The sequence below is a fragment of the Coturnix japonica genome, chromosome 3, assembly GCF_054131305.1.
Source record: "Coturnix japonica strain WE chromosome 3, WE-NBRP24, whole genome shotgun sequence".
NCBI lineage: Eukaryota > Metazoa > Chordata > Aves > Galliformes > Phasianidae > Coturnix > Coturnix japonica.
Genome location: NC_140665.1, coordinates 36,529,703 through 36,557,344, shown reverse-complemented (window position 1 = coordinate 36,557,344; position 27,642 = coordinate 36,529,703). Strand labels below are relative to the sequence as shown.

The 27,642-nt window shown below is 36.4% G+C and overlaps 1 protein-coding gene across 12 annotated transcripts in view; it reads left to right on the top strand.

Moving 5' to 3' along the window:
- Positions 1-27,642, top strand: part of RYR2 (ryanodine receptor 2) — a 298,055-nt gene that overhangs the window by 76,953 nt on the left and 193,460 nt on the right. For all 12 annotated transcript variants that reach the window (XR_014944723.1, XR_014944724.1, XM_085543326.1 and 9 more), the window contains exons 2-3: positions 6,056-6,175; positions 16,148-16,252. Coding sequence is in view for 10 of the 12 variants with exons in the window: in XM_085543326.1 (XP_085399452.1) it covers positions 6,056-6,175; positions 16,148-16,252 (225 nt within the window). In the remaining 2 variants the exon portion in view is untranslated. The remainder of the gene's footprint in view (positions 1-6,055; positions 6,176-16,147; positions 16,253-27,642) is intronic.

Genomic DNA, 27,642 nt, shown 5'->3' with positions numbered 1-27,642 from the left:
CCTTGGAAAAAAATGTTTTGATTATATATGCCACTTGTTCAGAGGAGGCTTGCTAAGTGCCTGGCTCAGATCATTAATAAAATGTTCCTGTGTTTGCTTGTGCAATCTTGTGGACACCTTTTCTAGCATGCCCTCACCTCTGTCTTTACTGGTACTGATATTCATACCAGCAGAATCAAATATAGCAGAGATATGTCCCATGCTATCATTACACCTTTGATTGCAGAATAGGCAGCTTGGAACTAGTGAGCGAGGTTGTAATGTATCAGCATTCTTACTAAATTCCTAAAATATGTGGAATTACATCAGAGAGAAATTTGGCATGCTGGAGCTTTTAAAAGCAGTCTGCCAGCTGTTGTGTTTAATGTGGTAAGCATACTGTACTGCAGATGTTTTCAACCCCTCTTGTCTGTCACAGAGTTAGCTGATGTTAACTACTGTTAGACAGACATGATTATTATTAGGCACTGAAAGCTGAACTTGGCATTTTTTAGGATTGTAGAACTGCAGAGCTAATTGGCGAGAAATAATGATATGAGTCATCTTGACTGGAAATATGTTCATTTGCAGATGTATTTTTGGTAGAGGAACTCAATCAAGAACAAATACAGTAGCACGTGCAAAGGCAAGGCCAGTGCACACTGAAAGAAACTGTGACAGTATTCCGTGCTGACCCAGTGGAATACAAAGCCAGAAGAGGAGACTTTGACACTTTATAGATAGTAAGTCAGTTTCAGTTCTGTGCACATTTGATACCACTAGTGGGTGCTGTATTTGAGAAGGTTTTTAGCCCATGCAGTTGAGCATTCTAGTCACCTGGCATATCCCTGCAGTACTCAGATCAAATGCAGTCATTTGTTTCATAGTTCAGTAGTTCAGAGAACACAGGTGCTCAAATTACTCAGTTCTACTGGAGTAACTCAGATTTGATCTTTTGCCTTGTGATTGAATGTTTCATTGCTGTCTGGTGGCCGTGGAAGCCATGGACTGAGATGGGTCCTGTGCCAGTGACAATCTGCTCATTGTTGATATGCAAGTTGTAGATAAACTGCTCTGCCACAGAATCTCACTCTATTTACATAGTGCATAACAAGTTTTTATTTTTGCCTTGTAGATAGGGATTTCTTTCTGCCAGGTTCTTTGTATCACTGTTCTATAGTGAGAACTTTCTGACAAGAGCTGAATGTGAATCTACATGACTCAAGGTTTTTACCTATGTATTTTTAAACTGCCACGTCTTTATTACTGCAGATCAACATGACATTGCTGGAATCCAGCAAAATTATTTTGATGAGTAAGTTCTAGAGTTCTGGGGAAGAAGGAGTAAATAAAGTGGCTACTGTACTAGTAGCCTGCTTTCTGTAGCAAGAGCTATCAGCTACTTTGGTCCTCTAGAACTCCATCTATTTTGTGTGGGATTTCCTGTCTTGAAGGTTATTTCCTTTAGGGTAATGCTGAATTCTTATGAAATTACTCCTCCTACGGGATAAAACTAAAACATGTAACATAAAATGCATCCGTATTAATTAGAATCATCTGATTGGAAGAGTCTACTCTCTTCCTTCTCATCCTACAGTGAGTTCAGCTATGCATACATCCTCCAGTGTACTTCTCAAAATCCTTTAATGATGAAGTTTCTAAATTGGTAGTGAAAATTCTTTGCTGTCCTCAGAAAACTTACCAGCTCTCCTATACTAATTGTTCTCATAAAATGAAGAATAGTTTTACCTGTCCTTTATGCTGACAACCGTTTGCTGCCTAACAGCATTGACTACTGATCAACATTTGATTCATCATGACCACCAGATTCTTTTCCAATGCAGTGTTGTCTTTGTACTGCTTTATATCTTGCATTCCCATGTAGAGGATGAGAACTGTTCTGAACTGTGTTTTAACACTAATTCCTGATGGCCAATATGATTACGATGATTGTTTTTACTAACAACACTTGGCCTACTGCTACTGAGAGGGTTGTAGTATTGTGGTTTAAAGAATATGGCAATTAAAAATTTGGGCCCTTTTCTTACCTCTATCGTGGCCTTCATTTGCATTCAGATGCCAGAACCACCATGCTAATTAGATGGTATTTCAAAGAAGAACTTGATAATAGTTTGACATTAGTTGGTCAGTCAAGAATGGAATTAAAAGTAAGTAGTATTAAGCTTTGAGTGTTTGTTTTCTTGGTACCTCTCGTGGGATTGTTCACAAGCTAGTTAGTCTATGTTGATAGTGATCCTTACACATTAAAAATGGAGTAGTTAATGAAGCCTGTGCATCTAGGCTTCTGTTCCACGTCAGAAGGGATTTTGAGAAAGAAAAGCTCCATCTGAATGTGCTACTTATCTTCTGCTTTGCTGCATTTTACCCTCTTCAAAATCACACACAGAATAAAACACTTGGGCAATTAGTATTAAAGCTCCCATAAATGCTGGAAGTTGTCTCAAGTGCATACTATTCAGAGGCTTAACATTAAACAAGAGATCGTGTTGTTGTTGTAGGTCATATCACAGGGGTCATTTCAGGGGGACTGACTAGTAGGTCCTGCTATAGCATATTCTTTCCAGTAATTGTGGAAGCCTTGTCCTCGATGGCCTGTGGGTCTTAGAATCATTTATTCTGTTTTATAATTTAATCCTTACTCCAACACAACAAAGGGAAGCTGAAGTAAAGTTTTTAAGTGAAAGAGGAGGACAGTATGCTTTTCATTGGTGGAAAGCAGTTTGTACAGGCTTTATTTCTAACTGTAACCTACTTTTAAATTGTTTTTGGCACTGAAGTTCATTGCAAAGTACAGCTGCACAGCTGAACATTAAATGGGATGTGGTGAAGCAGAACACTGCATATGTGGAGTTTGAGGAAGCTATTAGAGATTGAGCTATTAAAGTCTGTGCTGAGATCTTGATTTATTGCGTGTATAAATTGATGGAAGTGTTCCACTGATCGCAGTATTTGCCATATAAAACAGCACTAGAAGCAAGTTTGAACATGCAAACATAACTTAATAGTTTCAACTTTTGAATACTTTATTTTGCAAATGTGACATTCAGTGTCCTGTATGCTATTTCAGAATTGGTATAATCTAACAGAGAAGTAGAAGAACAAAGTGTTACATCTTAAAGGGAGGTAATTGTTTAATGGGTCAGATAAGGAAAAGTACAACAAATCATTTAAATTAGTAGTAGTCCATGATTTACTTCATCCTCCTGTGAAGGAGAAAAGTATAAAATTATTAAAAAATAAAAATAAAAATTAGATGATAAATCAAATAAAGTAGCAAAAAAATAATGCCTATTTTTGTTGTGAATTGGAAGCAAATTGCAGCTGACAAGGTCATGATGTAATGAGTTGAAGCTCAGAATTCCGAAGTTTAAAAAATATGCATAATTATTGAAAGTTTAAGATATTAGAATATGTAGAAAGGGAGAAAAAAAACCCAACAAATCCAAGCAGATTTCAGAAAAGTAATCAAAATGCACAGATGTTACCATCAAATATGCCTATCCATATCAAAGTAGTACTAGCACAGATAATACTGGATAATGCCTACCTGTGGCACTCAGTTTAGGTCCTTGAATAAGACTGACATCTTGAGAAGCTTAAACATTAGTCAAAACTGACCATAGAGGAAGTAGAAGTTTTCAAGCTTTAATAGGGCAAAGAGGCACACTGTGTATTACAAGGAAATATATTGTGTTCAGTCATAACTGGACTGAAATTGCCAATCCTGTAAAAATGTACCATGTCAAAACATCTGTTGTGAAGATGAGGGCATGCTTTGTTCTGCATGAAACTAACCTTTTCCTTGACTGGGTAATGTGTGTTTAATGTAATCTTGGAAGATTTGAATGGATTTTACAGGAATGTTGAATAACCACAGGAGATGAAAGTAAATGTTACTAAGGAGCTTTGAGAAATTGCTGTCTTAATATCATGTACTGGCAGCAACTTCATATTCTTCCCTCAGTAGTCTGATCTTCTGGAATGCAGTTCTGAGTGTGCACTTTACCAGCTTATGGCTGCTGCTGCTGTTGCTTTGATTTTCAGGATGTGTTTTTAGCAGTAGACACTACTGTGATGTGGGCAATTTATTTATTTATATATTTATTTATAAATTTATTTATAAATTTATTTATGATATCATCTCTATTAAGTCATTTCATTTTTTTTTTTTAAATGAGTATATACATTTAGTGAAAATAATTATGTAACCCATAGAGAATATATATAATAAGAATCTGCTAGGCTGATAGGAGCTGTTCTTTCTTCAGCGACTCTCCTTGCTTTTCAAAACTGGATGTCTGAAAACTATTAGGGTTTTGTAATATACACAGAATCTAGCTACTTGTTCAAAACGTCTCTGAGAATCAAAATGACAAACATAGTTGTGTGATGATCAAAAGCTCATGCTGTTTGAGTTAGTGCAGATATCTGACTTATTGCAAGCAGCAGAATGCCTTTTTGCTGGAAGATATGGGATCCTTAAAATTATGAACTGATGTATTGGCCGAGACTGAAGGATTTACTAAAATTAATGGATTTTAACCAAGATGGTGCTTGGGTGGGAGAATAGCTTTCTGACTCAGATTGTCAGTTTAGAAATCTAAGTAATGATTCTGCTATCCCTTCAGCAAACTCTGTTACTTTGGGTAGGCAATCATCCTTGCTCCTTACTTTCCATTTGTGGAATGGAGACGACTGTACTTCCAGGTTCTGAAGCGTGGTTTGAAGAAGTTCAAATCCAGACCAGGAGAAAAATGGGAATGGTTGAAAGAGCCATCCAATGAAGTACCTACGCTAAGTGGGTAGCTTTTCAGGGGGGACTTCTTCTTATTTGAAGTAAGTGGAGATATATCAGTCTCTAGACTATCTTGCTGTTATAGTAAATATCTTCCACATCTGATAATAAATGACAGCACCACTTTCTACACAGAACTTGTGGTTACTGGCACTTAATTTCTCTTACTCTTTTGATCCCATTTTTCCTGTATCTGAAAACAGCAAAACAAAAAGGCAGCATCTTTGAGCTTAGTAATGAAGGCTGCTGTGGTTTTAGCAAATTACTGTGGAAATAATATCAAATTTTCCAGTTTCCATGGAGGAAACTGGCAGATGTGTATCAAAGTGATGAGTATTCAGCGGAATAAGAATAATAGAATGTTCTGTCAGTCCATGCTAACATCTGAAGGGCTTTTAGCTCTCTGCCCTTGCCCTTTCTTCCAAACTCCTATTCTTTTAAATATGCTGTATTCCATATAATTTGCCTTTATTATTAACGTGTTTTACTGTAACGCAAAAGAAGAAAAAATGTTAGGAAAACAAATTGGGAATATTTGTGCTTCAGGGAATTTAGCAGTTGCTCTATTCTTTTTCTTAGTCCTTCAGCAATTGTTGTCTACATAATGTATGTGTGTGTGGTGATAGTGTGTAATTGTGTTGCAGTCAGCTTGAACACGCAAGGTTATGGTGTATTAGATGGTTAAATAAAATTAAGTTTGTCAGAGACTTAATTCAAAACTGAATTATACTTTTGAAGCTGTCAGTGATTTTTGCAGGTAGGCTGTGTAGAACTCATTCCAAACTTCCTTTAAAAAAAGAAAGAACAAGAATAGGTGGTACATAATTAAACTGATAGAAATTTATGTAGTAAATGTGGTAGTCTTGCTCTGCTGTCAGTCTCTGTCTATGGAAGTACAATGTTGTTTCTGAAAAGGGATTCTCCAGCTTGTGGATATATTTCATTATGAAACTGGAATATAAATAGAATTTATATATATCTATCAGGATTTAACATCTTCTATGACTAAATCGCTGCGAAGATTTATTGCTTTAACATTTATATTTTATACTTACTGTTTTTTATTACAATGATAGGAAAACAGAAAAAACTCATGTATAGGAATTACAATTATTTTCATTGTTTTGCCCACTTTCTCTAATCAGAGAATTAAAATATGCTGAGATTCAATTCTACTTGTAATCATGGGTAAATTTGTACATGCTTTCCCATGTCAGAAGTATAACCACTGTTCCGTATGGTTTGTTTTTATTTTGGAAGGATGATGAAGTGGTTCTGCAGTGCACTGCAACAGTTCACAAGGAGCAACAGAAATTGTGTCTTGCTGCAGAAGGATTTGGCAACAGGCTTTGCTTTTTGGAATCCACATCAAATTCTAAGGTACTGCTTACTATTTTATATGTTGTTCTTGGAGCAAGAATGTTTGTAATGTTGCCAGCTTTGATTTACTATAAAAAAATCTGTATACCAGAATGGACAAAACAAATCTATCAATTGTGTAATGCATATTTCATTCCCTTTCAAAATTGAATCAACTCTTCATGACAGCTCTTTGCCTGTATCCTAGTGCTGTGATTTTTGTTTAGCATCAGAAGTCCACCTTATCAGTGTGCTTGCTATTTTGTTTGCCAGAACTCAGTAGAGTACTGCAGTGCAACTGTTAGGTTCTGCAATAGAAAGGCATGTTTGGTTATGCTAATTTTTTAGGCCACAGGAAAGAGTCATTATTCTGCTTGTGTAAGTTTTCATTCTAAACCATTTACATTGACTTTATTATTACTTTAAGCCCTTCTAACTCCCTAACCTAGTAGAGTAATGTTGCAAGTATCAAAGCTGTTTAATCAGTTTATTACCCAATCCTGCTAACTCTGCTGTATATGCAACAGATAAAGTATTTTGGAAAAAAATAAATAAATTTAAAAAAAGGCATAACGAGGGTTTGTATTTCACAATTATGCATGCTCAAATAAATTTCAAAGAATACAGAGAAGTGTCACTTTAGGATAAGAGCTGGTTTAGTGACCAAAAGGTTATTCCTGGACTTAATAACTTTAGAATGGGAAGAAACATTGCAGGAATGTTTCTTAATGTGTTTGCTTTTTCTTCAATTACAATAAAAATATTTGGGGAGAGGATGAAATAAAGGTAAAGCATTCGAAATGGCATCTAGAAAGATTTAGTTCCAGGAGTGATGTTTTTTTTAGCTTGACAACTTCCATAACATCCCTTTGGTTCCCCGGTACATTGCAGAGTAATGCTTCATTTTCTGTCTCATCATTTTGAATGTATTATTCATCACAATAAATTTTTCAGTAGGATATTAATGATTCATTGTAATAGCAGAGATCTTGATAAAATCATTCATGCTACCCTGTTTTAAGTGGATCTTTTAAACAATAAAAATGTGCAGGGATGGAAGAGGTTGTGGTGCTAGTTGCCTGCAAGTTCAGAAAAATCTATTTATTGAATTTATTATCTGTAAATTTGGATATTAAATCTACAGTCTCTCTCACACTATATAAAACTCATGAACGTTCTTGACTTTAAGAAATACAGTGTAAATTTCATATCAGTTTCCTGTGCTTACTTGCTCATGCAGTCTTTTCCTGGCATTTGGTGAAGCAGTATTCTACTCATTCTTCAGGAGCCTGGGGAAAAGAAGTAAGCAAAAGAAAACCCAAGGAGCTCATTCTTGCTAAATTTTTTAAATGCTGACTGTTCCTAGGATGAGATCATTTAAAGCGTTAGGAGAAGTAACTACTGAGGGAGCCGTAAAACTGCAATCAACTTTGCTTTAAGGATTTGGTAAATAGGAGTAAATAAAGATGTTTTTCTCCCTAATGTCTTTGGCCATGCAATGTTACTGTTGCATTATTGAAGAGACAGCATAGAAAATATTACAGGAGACATATGGTAATTAGGGGAACCAGCAGAATTTTTAAGCCAGTTAAAAATTTCCTCTCACGTCCTGAAGAATATTTTCTATTTATAATGGGTTGTGGTCCACTTTAATGCAAGCAGTAGTGCTGCATATGAATCGTAGCTAGATATCAAGGGCAGAGTACCAGTCTGAGGTCAAATACGTGTAATGGACATCAGCTATTGTCCTAGACTTATATTTTTGCGAATTCCTAATACGGACCCCTGCTTTTCTTAACCATCCTTCAGCATGTGACTTCTAGGGGCATATCAGATGCTTTATTAGTACTGTATTTTGCGTGCACTTTTTTCTTTTATATTTCAGAAATATTGAAGATTTATTAAAAAACCAAACCAAAACAAAAAAACAACCACAAAAACTGAAAGACACAATCTGATTAATTTTACAGTTAAGAATTAGATGATCTTAATATTCCAAGTGATTCCACTGTATAAAAACATAGTATGTATGATAATGGTTGCATACATTGTATCTGTTATCAGCTAATCAATACAAGACAAATTTCAAATGCTCTTTTTACTTTTAATTCTCTTGATATATTTTTCAGGCTGTTTGGAACATAAAATATCCAACAAGAAAAGTAAACCAAAGCTGTGTGGTTTCTGAAATTTCAGAAACAAATCATGAGTTGTAACTTTAGTCTAAAATTTAATTTGTGACTTACTTCAGTGTTTATCTCTTATTAGAAAAAAACCACAAAACAATAGTATTGAAGTATTTACAGAAACGTGATGAGGGTGGTGTGCATGGTGGGTGTTTTTATTTAATGTAGAGATGTATGGAATTCAACTTGTGACATAGAGTGAATAAGATCTGAAGATCCCATTAAATCAGTTTCCCTTTATGACTATATATTTCTGCTAAATTTTCAAGCCTCTCATTTTTTGAGGATGAATACATAAAAAGCAGATATTAAGCTGGGCAATCTCAGCAGAGATACTGCTATGAAAATAGAAACATAATGTAAGAAGGTCAGATATGTGGTGTGCAATCCTGTAATTGATTTAGTGAGTGTTTTGCAAGCTGCTAAAGACTTATCAGTTCGCTAAGATTTAGTTTCAGAATCCTGCTCTTTTTAGTACTTTTCCTATGAAAAAGAAGTTATCTTATAATTGCATGCTGGCTTTATCTGTTTCCAAATAGTATTGAAGTCTTCCAACTCTTAATTATCTGGATAATTTCTTGGTCAACCTGTATAGAATAAGCACTGAAGGTTGGAAGCAGATTATTTTTTCCACCACATCATTCTAATTTTACAATAAATTGTAAGCCCTAGAAAGGTTAATAAAGTAATTAAAGAAGAAAGCCGGAATATTTGGACTTCTTTTGATGGGAGTTCTCATTTGTTGTATATGTTTCTTGTTCGAGGACAGGCACAGGCAGTAGATGTCCAATGTGAGCATGACCACAGCATCTCGAAGCTTGCTGCATTGTCTTGCCTAGCTGACATTATGATGCATTCAAATATATTCTCTGATGGGCTTTACAGCAGCATGTTTTTTGGTTGCATAAGTGGAACAGTAGCAAAGCAGGTTTTAATTGTGCTGATATTTGGTTGAGAATCTGAAAATCAGAAATAATTAACAGACAGTAAGATTCCTTACTCTTCAGGCTAAGAACACATGAAAGTACAAATGCTTATTTCAAGCCCTTTAGACAAGTGTGTAAACTAGAAGTGTCAAGTTGGCTATGCAACCAATACTGAATGCTTGAAATGCTTTTGGGAAAATGAGTGAAACAAAAGAGTAGCCAGCCATCTGTTTTTTATGTGCTGATCTGCAAGACTCTTGTCTTTCTGCCATGTGACTTTCCCATGAAAACTGAGGAGAAATATTTGTCCTTTCACGCCGATGGATGCCATAACTTGCTACCAAGAGAGTAATTGCACCATTCAATTCAGGGTGCTAGTTTATCGATACTCTGGATTGAAAGGAGGAAACTGAGCAATTTGAAAGGGATGAGAAGTTGAATGTTTTTTGCCTTCATGCTTAAAAGTCAAATACTGTGTTAATAAAATACTAGTAGGATTTCATAACTCTCTAAATGGTGGCAGAAGTGTTGGGATAAACAAACACGGGCATAACTTTAATTTCTTAAGCAAAAGTGCATTATCTCTTTTTAGTATTTAAGAAAAATAAAGTCACCAGACAGTAACAAATAATTGCATGTTCAAACGGTGTGCATAAACGCAGAAGGTCAGAGTTTGGGATGCTTTTCCTGGATTTTACTTAATTTTCCATGATAATTTTTGGACGTTTGCTGTTTGTTTAAAAGTCCATGGGTATAAGTGGTGGACTTGATGCTGACAACAAACCACTTTGACACCTCCGGTCCATGTTCTCTCATGGGAATCAACACTTAGCCAATACCTGGAGGACAGGCAAAATGCTATGGGAAATCACATATGATGTATAGTTGCATATTCCCATCCTATGTAATATTTCTTACAATTAATTAGCTTAAGATGTGCTTTCTCTCTCTCTTTTTTTGTCATGGCTCTTCCAAATACCCTTTACAGGCTAAAAGAAGTTTTATAGTTCCCTGTGCTTCAGCAGAAGTATTTGATAAAGCAGGGTTGTGTGGGTCTACTTCTTTGCTACCTCTGCTTGCTGGCTGGATAGCTGGGTGAGCTGGAAGGGCTGAAGCAAAAGTTTTTCTTAACTGAGTGGGACAGCTCTTCATGTCTCACAGGAAGATAATCTTGCAAATATGATGAGTTCTTGGAGTGCTTTTTGGATTTTGCTCCTTAGGTCCTGTCTTAACTCCCAACTAGTTATAAAGAATACATTAAGTTTCCAGGTATTTGTACTCTTTTCTTGAAATGTTTACAGAGATGTCATCCATAAAAAACATTGCCTTTCTATGAGAACTGGCTTCTTAAACACCATTAAAATAAATATATAATTTGAATGTCACTAGGCTGATTTCAAGAGCCTGATAAAATCTTCTCTTAACAATCCTGTAAACTCTACTTTTGTCTCACATCTGTATGTCTTTTAATGCTAACAGCTAGTAAGGAGTTTGAGGTTTTCTTGGCACTTCTCTGAGTGTCAGTTCTAGTTGCACAGTTCAGTGTTTGCACCTTGTGATAAATAAGGCAATTATCCAGGGAAATATGAATAAAAATCTTCACAGCCATCATTCAAATGTCTTTAGGTTACATAGGATGAATTGCTTGGGATAGTTCAGCAAACATTAAAACCATCAAGGTGTGTACTGATCATTAACAGACACAGCAGGGACAAGTTGTTTCTGTGCATATGAGGAAAAGTGCCAAAGCTCTGTGATATTTTGATTACTATGGGAGAGCTAGTTAAAAAGAAAAATATAGAGTATAGGGACTTCATGAGAAGAATAGATGGAGGTCATAGAAAGCAAACATACTATTCCTTATAAGTCTAAGAGGATCTGCTAAGAAATCATTTGAGTGCCCATTGTGTACAAAACAAGCTCAGTTGTTACTGTGATCAGCTATGCATATGGAATTGAAAAAAAAGCTTCATCCTATTCTTTCATGCCAGAGGCTACTTCATTAAAAGTTACCTTATCAAAGCCATGGAAGAGAATGATGAAATTGGTTAGCTAATTAAAAACACCTGTAGTATTGCTATACAAATATTGATTTTTAATCCTTGTAATTATTTCTCAATAATTTCATTATTTGAAAGCTCTTCCTAGGAACACAAATACACAAGTCTTTCTTTGTGACTACTTACGCAGTGTATTCTTCCTGTGCAAGAAGTGTCTGTTAAATTCACTGACAGTTCAGTTGAACTTCTTTCCTGCATACTGTTTGGAGCTTTTTGCCTTTAAGTAGAGTAATTTTAGAATAATTAAATTTGGTAGAGACAATAAATTGCAATGAAAAAGCACGTGGCTATCTTTGAGAACAACATTGCTTGTTGGTTACGTATTATATGTCAGTTGAAGACAGCCTTGAAAACTTGACGATACAGAATGGTTAATTTGAGAGAAAAGATGTAGGTTGCTTTTGATGGGAGACTTGGAAAGCATGCAGCATGTTGAAGATAATAATTCCTGCTATGAATTTACTTTTTTTTATTTATATGAAATCTCAGTAGATTAAATTTGTTCAATTCAGCCTCACAGATGTAATATGTCATTGCAAAATGATTTTCTTCTCATCCATCTCATGAAATACTAATGATTTTATTGAAGGGTGATGATGACTATTGAGGTCAGAGTAGAAATAAAAGCAGCTATGAACCTAGAAAAGCAACTTGGAAATTTTCAAATAACTAGGTAAAGAAATAAAGCTGAAAGTAACGTTGCTTATTTCTAGGGATGGAATCATGTTTGCTGACAATATATAATATTCTTCAGTTCTGTACTAATCTTCATGTGGCAGAAATTCTGTTTACATTTGCAGGATTGTATGTACCATATTTTATGAGCAAGTCATATGTTATTCTGGGTTAGCATTGTGTGGTGCTCATGGTAATGGTAGGGAGACTGCATTTTAAAACAGCCTCTTAGTTTTTTAGTCATCATACTATATTTTGCTTGTAAATGCTAATTCACTGAAATCTGGAAAAGTGCATAATTGAAGGCATCCAGCATCCATGATTCATTTGTGGGTTGGACTACAGTTACAAATATCTTAAAATAGCATTTCACAAGCTTCGCATATAACACCTTTTTAATAAAGGTTATGATTATCTAATTTGCAAATCTACCTTCCATGGAGGAAAACACAATTTACTAAGCAAATATTAGTATGGAAAATGAGTGTACACAGGAAGAATAAAGAAATCTAAAATTCTCTAAATAATCTAGTAATTACTTCAGTAATATAAAAGCTTTAAACATTTAATGTGAGGATTATTTTACTATTTTTTTTAGTTTTTCAGATTGTAAGGTGCTGCTACATGCAGAGATGAAGTGTCAATAGAAACAGTTAATATTAATTATTTTTCTTCTAGCTGTCCCGACTCTACTTTTGAATTGAGTTCCTAGTTTGTTTCATAACTTATTTTTTATCAAGCTGTTTGCTTGATAAAGAAGATAGAAGAAGAGGATGACAATGTAAATGTTTATCAGTATGCTTATTTATATCTGTTGATCTCTTTTCATTTGATCATGTTTTCAGTTTGCATTATTTTCTACTCAAAATTAATGATTAATTATTATTATTAAACTGCTGAAAATTTCCAGCTGGTTACAGGTTGCTTTGGTATTCATTAAAAGCATGCATCAGTGCCTGATTGCTCGACACACACCAAAATATTTTAAATCTTTTGATAATTTGACGGTGTATTTATAGTCTATCAAAGAAATTATAAAGCAAAGTACTTAATTACTTAATTAGTCATTAATCTTGTCTGCGCATCTGAGTAAAGCCTGTTACTGCAACTTTGTTACTATAGCTTCCCATTGCAGTCGTTATACTGTGTGGTCACTTTCAGGACTGGAAACGAAGTCTGCATGATTTTTATGAAGATATTTTCTCTATCAGAAATGTTAGGCAGCAATATGCACCACAGCATGCCTTTATATTAAATATGTTGTCAGTTCCACATGTGGTGCTTCTGTCCCAGCTAGGCCTGTACTGTAATTACTGTATGCAGAATGCAGCCATGCCTTGGATCCTCCATAGAGAGGTTGTGGGTGGGGAGCTGCCAGACAGGAGAAGTATGATTCATGTGCTCACTGCAAGTGTCAGTAAGTGCATCAGCCCTGAGATCTTGGAAGATATGTGTCCATGTTGCTCCTGAGGGGCCACAATGTGGCTGGGTGTGCTTACAGTAGAGCTGAGGCACTGCTCCTTGCCTGGGGAAAAAGGAACCGTCTCTAACATTTTGCTAGACTATAAGAAGGTGCCTCTTTCACTTCATTAAAGCAAAACAATTTAATATGCTTTTCCTTTATTGCTCTCTGGCTGTTCAAAGTGTGTGTTACCTGCCAGGAGGCTAGCGGCAAAATGTTCTCTGGGACTTCATTTCTCAGATTTAATGCTTGTGGCTTTGTTGAATGTAAAGGAGAATGGAATTGATGAAGGGGGAGTGGCCTGGTTGTGATGGTTTGATCACTGAGTGCAACGATGGAGGATTTTTCCATCTTTTAGCAGATATAAGATGTAGGGAAAGTTAGTAGTTTATGGAATTTTATGTGAGATGCATATTATGCCAGGAAAAATCTTACTGTAAATGATAGCAATAACAGGAGCATTGCTACAGTGTATAAATTAAAACCAAACACTTACAGAAAATAGAGCCCTGGCTCATTTCTGAGCAGTATGTTTTTAAACCTTGTCGATCAGTTCTCACCAAGGAGAACTTGAGGTGAGCTGGGCCGTTACACTGTTAATTTCTGGGAGACTTTCTGCAATGGAGAGTTGTATTCACGTTTATTGAGCAGAAACAACACACTGTAACCTGCAAAGTTTGAATGTCCTCTTTCCCACTTCGTAAAACATGGGATTAAGGTAGTTCTTATTAATCTGATGAGTTGTCTGTTGTCTTACTGCTATTATTGAGAGGACTGTTAAGATATCTAAGTAAACACTAAAAAAAAAGAATGGCAACAAGAACACTTAAAAGTAAGCTGGGACCTGATTCCTGGAAGAGTCAGATTAAAAAGATTTTATGTACAAGTATCACTGAATGAATAAGTAGAACTCCCATGCAAAAGAGGGTGATTTTTAATGTTTTTGATGTGACTAAATTTAAGCTTTGTTTTAAATTTTTTTTTTACTGAAATATAAATAGTGGAAGGTAAGGAAATGTTTATTAATTACTAAACAGACTTAAATTGCTGTAAAGTTAGGACAAATGAACTACAACCGAAGAAGCTGCAGTTAATATAAATAAACCAAGTAATTTAAATAAACTTTTTTTTTCTTTTTGTAATTATATATATATGTATATATATATATATGTATAAAGGAATGGAATTACATTTAGAATTACCTTTTACAGTTTTGTGTTAAAGGCTTTGGAAGAGGCTTCTTCAAACTGCACAGTTTGAATAAATGTGCATGTTTACAACTTTAGTCCCTGATACATACAGTCTAATTTTTTCCTTTGTTCTTTTGTAACTTGGGCATTCCCGCATTACAAGCCTGTTAGAATTTTAGTAGTAATTTCTATGTTTGTCTGGATGATTAGGCTTTGAATAGTATTTTTTTTTTTTTTTTCCTAACCACAAGAGCCTGTTTTTATTTTATAGGATTTTACAAGACTCCTGTTTTAGCCCAGGTAGAATAGAATATGGAGAAGCATACAATCCTGAAAGGTTGTGAAGACAGTGGTTTAGCCTTGACACTCAGTGACTTATGTTTCTGCTACAGAAAATTCATTTTGACCTGGAAACCATCATAAGGATGAAATCTTGCGACTACCAGTAGCTCAAAGATTGAATATTGTCTCCACAGTCTAACTTATTTAGTGGCTGAGAAAAAATAGGAGAACAAAAAAAAAGAAGCAAAAATGAAGAAAATAATTAAGGCTTCCTCTTCTGAGGAAGATCTTTTGAGTTCAGCAAACATCTGAAGTGAGAGGCTTGCAGACATACAAAGTGGTGCTTGTTTACCTACCTACCTTGTCAACCACCTAGTGGTTGAGTTTTCAATATTTTCACTGTTATCTTGTTCTCAATTTCTGCTGTTGTCTATGTTGTGATTTGCATTCACTACTGTCTGCCTTCTAAAAGATTTCTAAAGATAGAAATGTGTTTCTTCTTATCTTACTTCCATTATACAATAACAGTGCCTCTCTGGTGCAATCATGCAAACAAATTGGGTTGAAATGAATCTTGGAGAGGTCCTGCCCCCTGATCAGCGCAGGTAACCTTCTAAGCTGAGGAATATAAATGACTAATTATTTGAGCTCTGAAGTTAGTTAAGACTGTTTTTGGAACTTTCTCAGATAAGTTTTGAATGCCACTGTGGGTTGAAATGGCCTTTGACAATGTTTTCTACTCTCAGGATGAATTTTTTTCTTCCCCTAATATCTAATTGTAATTTTCTTTGGTACATCTTCTTTCTCTGCTCCTTTTCCTTTCATGAACATCTCCAAGAAGAGTTTGGCTCCATTTTCCCTATAAACACCCATAGACTGGCAAAGATCTGCAAGAGTCCCCTTTCCTTCCATTCAAGCTTCCTCAGCCTCTCCTTTTGGTATGGGTCCTACAACTATGACTGTCTTGGTGATCCTCTGTGGAACTCAGTGCAGCTTGCTGGTGTCTGTCTCATGTCAGGAGGACCCAAACAGGATACAGCACCTCAGAGGGGAAGAATTGCTTCTGACTTGCTGGCTGGTATTAGCTGATGCAGCCCAGGATGTGATGCTGGCCTCAGATACAGCAGATCTCTTGTATTTGCTGAAATTTAGAGAAATTCAAGGTTCAGCAGACCTGTCACTAATGTGATCTTACATTTTTGTTCCATCTAGAATGTGCCGCCTGATTTGTCCATCTGCACCTTTGTGCTTGAGCAGTCTCTGTCAGTACGAGCCCTGCAGGAAATGCTGGCTAACACAGAGGAGAAGGCAGAAGGGGTAAGCTGTTAAATCTTCACTTCTTCCTTCATCTTGTAAAGTACAACTTTTTTTCCCCACTGTAATGCATTTTTTGTAGTGACTGATACAAGCTTCGAGTGTAATGAATTGCTTACATTTAAACTTCCTTTGCTACAGAAGTAGTATAATTTTGTAAAATTCTGAACATTTGCAGTTTGCAATGGAGCTTGCCAGGTTCATAAATACCTTACCTTTTCAGCGTGTTGCAGATCAGTCTAGATATATGGGAATGTTTCGATTCAGTGTCCTACGTTATGAGAAATATGAAGGTGGATCATTTGTTTAGAACAGTTAAGACTTTTGATGACTTCTAACTGTATCAAGTGAGACTGTGAGGTGGTTTTAAAATGACTTTTGGTATATGCCGTAACACAGGTTTACAGCTGAAAATGTACTGTTAGTGAGTCTCAGTGGAAACTGACATGTTTTTGCACTCTGCAGGAAGAAAAATATAGGAATAATGATAATTATTTTTGACTAGCAAATAGATGTTTATGAATAAATCATATTAGTATTATTTTTTGTTCTCTTGTGTAATTCATTTTATTAGCTATGATGTGGTTTACCGTTTCACATATGAGCTATAGTACTAATGAGAATGCTATGCTCCAACCCAAATTCTTTAAACAGGTAAGTAGGGAAGAATGACATGGGAGTTTTGGCTGTAGGCACAAGAATTTTTCTTTCACTCAAGAAAGCTGACGGGAGAGGAGCTTGCCTCTGGTTTCTGGGAATGCCTTGAGAAACAAACTTTAATATACTATAGTCGTAAAATGCCAGGTACTGAAACTGAAAAGGGTATATGGAAATCAATGAATTTGGAAAAGGAAATCTAATGGATGATCCAAAATGTGTACTGTCCTTGGGAATTTGTTCTCCAAAAAGACTGACTTTAACAGGGGAATGAGAAGCACATTTAAAGAAGAGGTGGTCTCAGAGTATGCAGATTGATACTTCTAAATTAGTATCCCTCTTTATGTGTTTGGAAATGGCAGTTGTAACTGAATGATAGATGTGCTTGCTGGTCTTCTGAAAAACACATAGGAAAGATTAAGCAAAGTCTCTGCATTCGTTTATTACCTTTTTACAGAGTAGTTTACCGTGCTCTCAACACCCAGCGCTAGCAGAAGATACAGCTACAGCTATACCAACCCAGATAGTTGATGTTCACTGAATGATGAATAGGTTTATACGGCAGATTTTGCCTAGCTTCTGTACAAGTACATTAGCAATTTGCCTGTGTGTGCCTTGCATACTGATGTATTGATATTAGAGGAGAATAACCTCATAAAACATGGCCTGTATACTGACAAGGTCAAATAATTGTCAGTGCAATTATTTATCTTCCTAGTAAGTCTCTGGAAGCCAGAAATAATGGTAATACTGGAGTTACTGAATGTAAATGATTTGTGCTTTCTATAAAAAATATGTAAATGTGAATTGGTATTTTTCATAGGGTAGATACTTATGTAGACAGCTTCATATCTGATTTAACATCTGATGACTGATGTGGTTACTTTAAGTTTTGAGAGAAGTAATTTGTGAACATATCTGTAGTGCTGTACCTTTTAGGAAGTGTCAATTTTTATTTAGACCAACACTACTTTCTATCACTTAGGAGAAAAAAGTATAGCAGCTCCTTGAAGAATTATTACTGCAATCTGAATTCACTATGAATTCAGTTTTCTAGTGAAGATAATTCTGCAAAGGAATGTATTTTCAGTCCTTCATTTTCTTTACGATATAAATCAGTCAGGCTGATGTGTTCAAAAATTATCTTTCTGCCTTTTTTTGGGGAGGGGGGGGAGAGGGGGAGGGTGGGGGTAGGAGTTACAGGAGGTGAGTGTTTCTATGTTTATTACACATTATGTGTGCTCTGTCCTAGAAGGGGCTACTATCCAGGTATTATTATTGTTATTATTTTATTATTTTGACTTAGCTTTTGGGGACAACTTTTTATTAATAAGAAAGCAGGTGAAATGTGAAAATGGAAACCCATAGGTTTTATAAAGAATTTAAGACCGGAAAATCCCTAGGCCATCTATTCTCACCCTGGGTGATCTATTCTCACTCTGGGTTGTATGTTAAGTGCCAACAGCTAGTAAAAAGACTCACTGTATCTGACATATATAAATACACATGGTATGTAGTTTACTTTAACTTTTATTAATGTTATGTGCCTTAGTTTGCACAAGAGATGTTATATTACGTTTTCACTGAAGTGACAGAGAACTCATGGTAAATTTGTTCATTCACAGAAACTTTCTGCCAGTTCTTGTTTCACTTTGGTCTACCAAAAGACCAGTGGGTGCCAAATCATCTTGATTTTCTTGTTGCATATAGTAGGAGCACAGAGGGTAGGAGAAGCCCATCTGGTTGAGAGGTTCATGAGTTAAGTTACTTCATTGCTGCTTTGTGCTGTGTCCTGCCAATGTGAAACATGCACATGGTCTTTTCTTGCTCAGGCATACATAGAAGAGTATGAGACTATAGGTTTTTTATATCTTTTTTCTTTCTTTTCAATTTTAGCAGCAAATTTTGTGTGATCTTCAGTTCCTCTGCTAAGGGACAAGCTTTGTACTACATGTGTTGATTACTTATAACAGTCAGCTACACATGTTGGAATGTTGTATTTCTGTGTGGGAATGGTGTTTTAATGACTTTTGCAGGAGAGATGTTCCAAATTTGCTTATTCTACATTGAGCCAGAGTTGTTTTTCTCTCTGTTGTTTCTGTGGCCAATTGCATCAAACAACGGCTTTTGATAACTTATTAGGCATACTGCTGATAATATGAATCTCATTGCATGTCATTTGTAGCAAGAAAGTGAATGTATAAGTAATTACGATTTTGAATGACACCATATGCTATGTATAAGGGCTGATCTGAAAGTAATTTAGTCTCCTATTGTATTATAGTGTCCCATGATGTCAGAGGCAGATGGTGGTGGTATGGCAGTGGAGGTTATATCTCCCTACCGGTATTCTGTTACATTTTGTTGCCACATGACAGATAGCAGCAGAGATGCAGTTTGACAAAATTACATCTGCCACTCAAGCACAAAGCTTGGATGTGTGAAATTGAATGTGTGGAATTCTCCCATGTGGAAAAACATGGCACCCACTGGCATTCACTGATACTTGCTGAACATTGTGAAGACCAAAGACTTGATGTGAGCTCACTGCCTGAATTTCGTTTAAAGGTATTCAAAATAAAAGGTAGCGTTTAATCCTCTATTACTTTCCCACTGGTTGATCTTAGTTGTCATATTGACTTCTGAACTCTTCTATGTGTTTTTGGTTTGTTTCTTTTTGCATTTTTACCTTGAATATTTGTATAGCAGCTATTCCTAGCAGCTTCAGGCCACTGAGGTTTCCTATGCTTTCCAGTCATTACCTGGTAATGAAGATGTAAAGCACTGTCAGTGCTGGTATTAATTCCTGAGAAATACTCCTACATGATTTTGGGGGCAGTATTAGAAAAATGTGAATATATCTTATTTCACATTTTCTACCTCAGTGAAGAAACGTAAATGCTTTTAATGAGTGTTACGTGATGACTTTGTACCAGATGAATTTGCTGCAGTTTCACATTTTACTCTTTTTCTGATTGACTTCACTGTGACAATTTTCATGGAGATAGTAGCACAGAACTGTAAGTTGACTTTCTTTGCAAATTTTGATTGCTCCAGAAGCCCTCTTGATTATGAGTATCAGTCCTGAAATCAGAAAACGGATGTACAAAATAATCATATTGGAACATCTGAACTTTGCAGTGGGTTTGAATGCGAAGAAAACTGCAACCAGTTCAGTTCTGCCAAGGGGGTAGAATGGGAAAGCTCTGTAGTTAGACAGGTGGACACTGGTATGAAGATGACCCCCACCAGCCTTTCCCAGGAACTGCAGTTTTATGTAGCTTCAAGAGATGAGGCACAGAAATTGAAGTTAGAGTTGCTTTGGGTTCCAAGTGCACCTGGGAAAGAAATTGAGAATATCTGTACAAAAAGCACCCAGATGAAATTGAATGGAGTACATGAAACTGCCAGTTTGATGTAGTGAGCTGCCATGAAGGCTGCTGAGAAATATTGGCAGAGAGATTAGTAGGGGTAGCTCAAGGTTTGCAGTGAGTCTCTCGGTTTGGGTGAGAAAATAAATGGATTGTCTGCTTCTGTTTTTTACCAGTCAGTTCTCTTAGGTATTATCCCCTTGCCATCTATATAATCACTAGCTAGTTAGTGTAAATGATTGCAACATTCAGCATTCAGTAAAGAAAAGATTCCCTGTGAAGTTGTGGAGTTGGTGGTGTTTTTTTTTGTTTTTGTTTTTGTTTTTTTTTTTTTCCTTAAGATACAAATTTTAAGCACAGAGAAACTGTAAATAGGGTGGTTACATTTTTCATAGAGAACCACACAAGTTATTGCAGCAGTACTGTTCTGAATTGCATTTGACAAAATAAAAGACAAGCCTCCTCAAATCCCCATATTTTGGTGCTGTTCCAGTGTGCTGAACAATCCTATGTAAAGCCAGAGTTATTTTCTTAAAGCTACCGGATAATTCTCTAGAGAAGTCAAAACACTAGGTCAGTCTTGCTACAAAATTACTGCCCAAGCATATGAATTGTAATTGACCATTGTATTATTCCTAGTTTTGTATGTTTTGATACCTCACGACTAACTTGTCCAGGTACAGAGGTCTTAGAGATGTGCATGCAGCTGGTGGAAGTTATACACAGAATGTGAAATAATGTTCGGATCAAGTCTCAGACATCTTAAACTTGACTGTCAGATTTGCATATATTTTCATTTTAGTAAATCTGTTTTTTAGTCCTCGGTGTATTGAAATTTAGTCTGGAATATTGTAAAAATTGAATGACTGACTGTGAGATTAGTATAACAGTAATTAGCACTGTGATTTGATGACATTTAATTATGATGAATATCACAGAATCACAGAATTATCAAGGTTGGAAAAGACCTAGAAGTTCATCCAGTCCAACCATCACCAATACTTCCCATCTAAATCATATCCCCCAGTACAACATCCAAACGTTTCTTGAACACTCCCATGGTCGGTGTCTCCACCATCTTCCTGGGCAGTGCGTTCCAGTGCCTGACTACCTTTTCCGAAAGTTATATTTCCTAATGTCCAGCCTGAATCTCCTCTGCTGCAGCCTGGAACCATTCCCTCTAGTTCTATCACTGTCTACATGAGAAAAAAGGCCGACTACAACCTCCCTTCAGGAAGTTATAGAGAGCAATAAGGTCTCCCCTTGAGTCCAGTACACTGTATATCCAGTACACTGGTTGCATATGGAACTGGGATTAAATAAAAAAAAATAATAATAACTAACCTTTCTGTTTTGCATCTTGAATGAGGCAGAGTTCATATCAAAAGTGTAATGACGTACTGTGGAAGAGTACGTTATGAAATAATATTATGAATTGATTGAAATTAAGGTTTATAGGTAAAATGTCATTTTCTATCTTGTTAATGTTTGCTTTATTGCTAATATCATTTTGTAAAACTTAGCATAATTCTCTTGAAAATGACAAGCCTGATGCTTTATAGAAGAAAAGATTTTTGAATTGAAATTGCTTGTGGTTGTATATGATAATTTTCTGATATTGCTTTATGTGTAATATTAGTACAACTTTTCATTAATTACCAGATGAGCTCACAGCTGGGCTCAAATCTGGATAGCGTGATACTCAGGCATCATATTTTCCTCATTTTGTAGTGCTCACAGTTGTTTGTTTAAACCACGCTATTTTTGAACTGATTTAAAATGCTGTGTTTAACACCTCAAATTACATATGAGAAAAGATCAGTATTTGCATTTGTGGTATAAAAACTTTTTGCAGACTTTAGCTTTCTGGAGTACTTAGCTAAATGTGTGTGAAAAATTTCATAAATGGAGGGATCCTTTGTCTCTTTTTTGAGGCTTATAGTGGTGAGTTTAATGTATATTCAGATGGTTGGTATAAAATGCTGTCAGTGTAGGAACTGCATGTCAGTGTTACATGGGCTGGGAGTATGGGAAACGTTAATGGTGTCTGCAGTGCTGCGTAACAAGAAAGTCGTCTGCTGTCAGGCAACTCCATAGGACTTCAGAACAACTGCATCTGGAAGATTAGACAGGGCATTAATTTCTTCTCTTGAAATGTGTCAGGGGGCTGATCCTCCAGGATATATCATACCAATACCTTCTGTGGTGATTAGTAGGTTTTCCTAATGTAGCTTTGTTTCTAACTCTTTTTCTCTGCAGAGTTCTACACCTTGGGGTGCTTTTAGTGATAATGATGCTCTACAGGCATCATTGGCTTACATGCTGTTCAGGTTTATATGGCCCTCCCCATAGGGGCTGTATTTGAATGCCAGATACATGTGAACCATTTGAAAGAAGTGGTGGAGCTAAGTCTGTGAATGTGAATAGTACTGGACAGAAAGAATCATTTGTATTGGAAAGGACCTTTTAAAGGTCATTTAGTCCAACTCCCCTGTAATTAACAGAAATGGATAAAGATGGCATAGGTTGTCCAGAGCTCTGTCCAGACTGATTTTGAATGCTTCCAAGAATAGGATATCCACCATCTCTCTGGGCAACCTATTTTTATACCTTGCCAACCTTATTATATAAAACTTCTTCCTCATATCCAATCTGCACCTCCAATCTTTTAATCTGACGTTATTTTCTCTTGTTGTATTCTGACAGAGTGAAGAGTCTGTCCCCTTCTTTCTTATTAATCCTTTATAATCCTAAATAGAGAATGGGACGCAGCTGAGTTTTGGAAGAAGCAGGGATCATGTCCGCATTGCTTGTGTTAAGCATCAGATTTGGTGATAAACCTGTATGGTTTCCTGGACAGTTACTGCTGGACAGGACAGGCACTGTAGTCATGAGAATTCACATGTGTGTATGTGTGCAGCTCCCAGTGACAATAAGAAATTTGAATCCATGTTTGCTATGTCACTAGATGAATCTTAAACATATCAGCTAAAGTGTCAGGTCCAGTGAGAATGTTAATGAATGTTAAGCCTGAAAACTGTCTATGGAAAAATGACATGGTGCTCAGCCATTCCTTGATGACTAGGCAGTGTTGTTTTGCTGAAAAGGTTTGCTTTCAGATTATGGTAGGTAGTAGTGCTTCTGAGCCATCAAATATTTTCTTTTAGTAGCTATGCTAAAGCCAACAGCCTCACAAGCAGGTGTGTGTGTTAGTGACCTTTCTGAGCTATCAGTACTTATTTATGTCAGTCGGTTTTCTAAGTGAAATTTAAATCTCTGTTTTTAGAGAGGATTAGAGATTAGGATTTTAGAGAGGATTCCTGAGAAACAGGAAATATAGGAAACACTTCTTGCAGTAAAGGCAACTAGGGATGAAGCCCACTTACCCAATCCATTCTCTGTCATAAATACGCTGGCATGGATTGAGAGGAGAAAGAGTGCATATGGTGGATTAGTGAGATATCTTTTGAAATCCCAGTGATTTCTATTACTATTTTTTTTCCCCTCATGAAATCCTAATCACTTCATAGGTGATTTAAGGAATTTTTTTGGCTTAATGTAAAACAGTAGACAAAATAATGCCTTACTGTATCCCTTTAGGATATTTAATAGCTCAAGCTAGGGATTTATGGAATAAACTGACTTGGTACTCTTCATGGTAAAAAGATAATAATTTCTCGAGTCTTATGGTGCAGCACAAAAATTCTGACCTTGTGTGGTAAACCATTTAAGGATTCATTTTTGACATTTGTTTCTTTCTTCTCTCTTCCTCCTCTTAGATTCTCTTGCTCAGGAAGTCTTTCAGCACAGACCACTTTGCAAACATCCTGAGGATTTGGAGGCTACAAATACAACCATTGTTGTATTTGAGTACATGGGAAAGCATTTACTAAATTCTTTTTTCATAATTATTTGGAGTGTATTTAAACCAATGTATTATAGGTTTAGATGCTTCCCTTGAAATGAACTTTCAACCCTTTTACTTCTTAGCTCTGAGCAGACTGTTTTCTTTTCCATCAGTTTGATTTTGGCTTATTGGTTCTGTCCAGACTATGAGCACGACTGGACTAATCATAGAATCAGAAGAGTTTGGGTTGGAAAGGATCTTAAAGATCATCCAGTTCCAAACAAATGCTGTGGGTAGAATTGCCACCCACTAGATCAGGCTGCTCAGGACTCTGTTGTACCTGTCCTTGACAGCCTTGAGATTCAGAGAGAAATAAGCACTTCCCACTAAAAGGAGGCTGGGAAGGTGATGATTTAAGGGAGTAACACAGAGTCATGACATTCACTTGTCTCTACATGGATACTTAAGCAAATTACTAGCTAAAAGCTTAATCTGTTTTGCAGCTTGATGTTAGCAACTCCTGTTGCCTCTATGCATATTTAATCAGGTTGTTAGTATATGAAGTGTTGCATATTGAATGATTTGTTCTTTCCAATATAAATCTGTGGATTTATATATATATATATATATATATATATATATATATATATATGTGTGTGTGTGTGGATTTCAAATTGTGATAATGAAAGACAATTTTCAGTTTCTTTTTCATTGGAATATTTATCTTATTCTTATTCGAGGTTATTTTTATTCTGTTCCAAATTTCTTTTGATAAACCTCATATCCTTCATTTATGCTGTAACTTTTGATCTGCTGCGTGCTTTCCATGGCTGCCAGATTGATAGTGTTTTTCTTTTTTTTTTTTTCTCATTATTGTTGCTGACAGAAACCTTAACTTCAGAGCAGGGCTGCATGATCAGTGTTCAGGCTCGTTACTGACACCAGTAGTGTTTGGCTTTTCTTTCTTCTGTTAGTAATGTTCTGGAATGTCCTTGTTTTGCTCTAGATGTCACAGCATGCCTGCCTTTCCACTTTTTTTCCTTTCCAAAATAAAATTCCAGATCCAAAATAATTACATTAGGACAATGTGAGGGGGAAAAAAAAAGACAAAAAATTGTTTCCAGACAACATGAGAAAATAACCGTAGAAAAGTGCATCCATTAATTGTTAGTGAAACATCTCAGTAATATTGTACTAAAACACTGTAATTAAATGCTACGAGTTCTTCAGATTTCTGCATTCGTTAAATCCATGCCAGATCTTATTAACAGAACACAACCATTTGGTTGCATGCGTTACGTGCCTGTTCTATCTAAACCATATCTGTATTTAAAATAAATAAATAATATTTTGCAACCTCTAAGCCAGTACTTGACAGCTTCATTTTTCAGGAAAGTGTGGTCTGCAGATACCCATCAGTTACAGCACAGTTCCAGGTAAATTACATCTTGAGCTTATTAACTCCCATCTAATCATCCAGTCATGGCTGATTAATCATTTCTCCTGGTGCCATATTTTAATAAAACTATTTTTCTATGCTGCTGACCAGCAAGCTGCTGTCTAGTGTTGTATGTGGTGTAGTCTTTGCCGAAGGATCAGAATACAGCCGTTCTCCACAAATCTGAATGGCCTTGTATGAAGGAATCATCACATACAAGTGCCTTGCATCTGTAATTCTGTTTTTGTGTTCAAGAAACAGGGAAAATCTGTGCTCCCTCGCAGAACTGATTATGTTTTCTGTGCTGCAGGAAAGGAGTTGGATGCATTTTTGGAAGGGAGAGTAACTGTGGCTGGTGGATTTTAGAATAAGTCAGATCATCTCCAATTGTGGAGCTTTGACTTTGTTAATTGCTTAGTAAGTGCAAGATAAAACACACATTGCTGGCAGCTTTATTTTTGTAGAATGGTGTGGAGAGTGAATCCATCTCTCATTAAGATAGAAAATGGTAAACCTCCTTTTCTCTTAATAGGTGTTGATGAGCTGATTTCTTGAATACTTCTCCGAAAAATGCTGAAAATTAGTAGTTAAATGTGCTCCTACCAATTAAAGCTCTCTAGTTCACCAAGAGATTAGTTAATAAAGTCTCTGAAATCTGAAAACTGTTTGAGATGGGCTCAAAATGTTTTAAAGTTTGCTAGCATGACTAGAAGTTTGACTGTACCTTCACTATGTTTAAGGTGACACCAGGTTGTCAGGAAGTGTTGATTTGCCTGCAGGGTAGGAAGGCCTTACAGAGGGATCTGGGCAATCTGTATAGCTGGGCTGAGGCCAATAGGATGAAGTTCAATGAGACAGAGTGCTGAGGTCCTGAATTCTGGCTACAACAACCTCATGCACTTCTACAGGCTTGAGACAGAGTGACAGGAAGAATGTGTTGGGGAAACAGACCAGGAGGTACTAGTCAGTGCTCAGCTGAATATGAGCCAACAGTGTGCACAGGTGGTCAAGAAGACCAATGGCATCCTGGCTTGTATCAGAAATAGAGCCGACAGCAGGAGCAGGGAGGTGACAGTCCCTCTGTACTCAGCCACGGCTGAGTTCTTGTGTACTGTTCAGTGTTCAGTTCTGAGCCCCTCACTGGAAGAAAGATTTTGATGCCCTGGAGCATGTCCAGAGAAGGGCAACAAAGCTGGTGAGGGTCTGGCAAACGAGCCTTGTTAGGAGTAACTGAGAGATCTGGGATTGTTTAGTCTGGAGAAGAGGAGGCTCAGAAGATATCTTGTTGCACTCTATAACTCCCTGAAAGGATGTTGTGGTGAGGTAAGGATCAGCCTCTTCTGTGTAACTAATGATAGGATTAGAGGGAACAGCCTCAAGCTGTGTCAAGGGAGTTTCATGTTGGACATCAGGAAAAATTTCTACTCTGAAACAGTGGTCATATGATGCATTGGGTTGCCCAGGGAGAGGTGGTGGAGTCAGCACCTCGAAGGTGTTCAAGAAATGTTCAGATGTTGTACTGAGTGGCATGGCTTAGTGGGTAAACATTATTTTTTTAATGAAACTTTTAAGCAAAACATATGAATAATATCTTACTATTTCTGCAGTTAGATAATTTTTATTGGGGTTAGTTTTGTCTACAGGTGACAGACATAATTCACTGAAGTAACAAATCAGTGCAGTAGCACTTCTCCTCAGAAATTCTTAGGATAAGTCTTCTCCAGTCAGCGGTGAGTCCTGAAGTGAGTTGGAGCTGTTATGTCTGGCAGACAAAGGCTGCATAGTCTTATTGCAAGGTTTGCCCTTCTAAACTTTGAATTTGTGTAACATAAATTCGTAGTGCAAAGAAAGAAGAGGAGAAGAAAGGAAAGAACGAAATGAAGGTCAAATCACTTTATGCGTCTGAGTCTTTGTATCAAGCAGATGGATGAATCAGATAGAAGTAGAAAACTTTATGAAAAGATAATGTAATTTAGAAGCTCATTCTACTTAAAGTCTGGATTTTTCTTGGATATTATAGAGATGCTGCAGAGCTAACAGGAATAAAAGTTTTCTAGATAAAGCAAATACTGTCATTTTC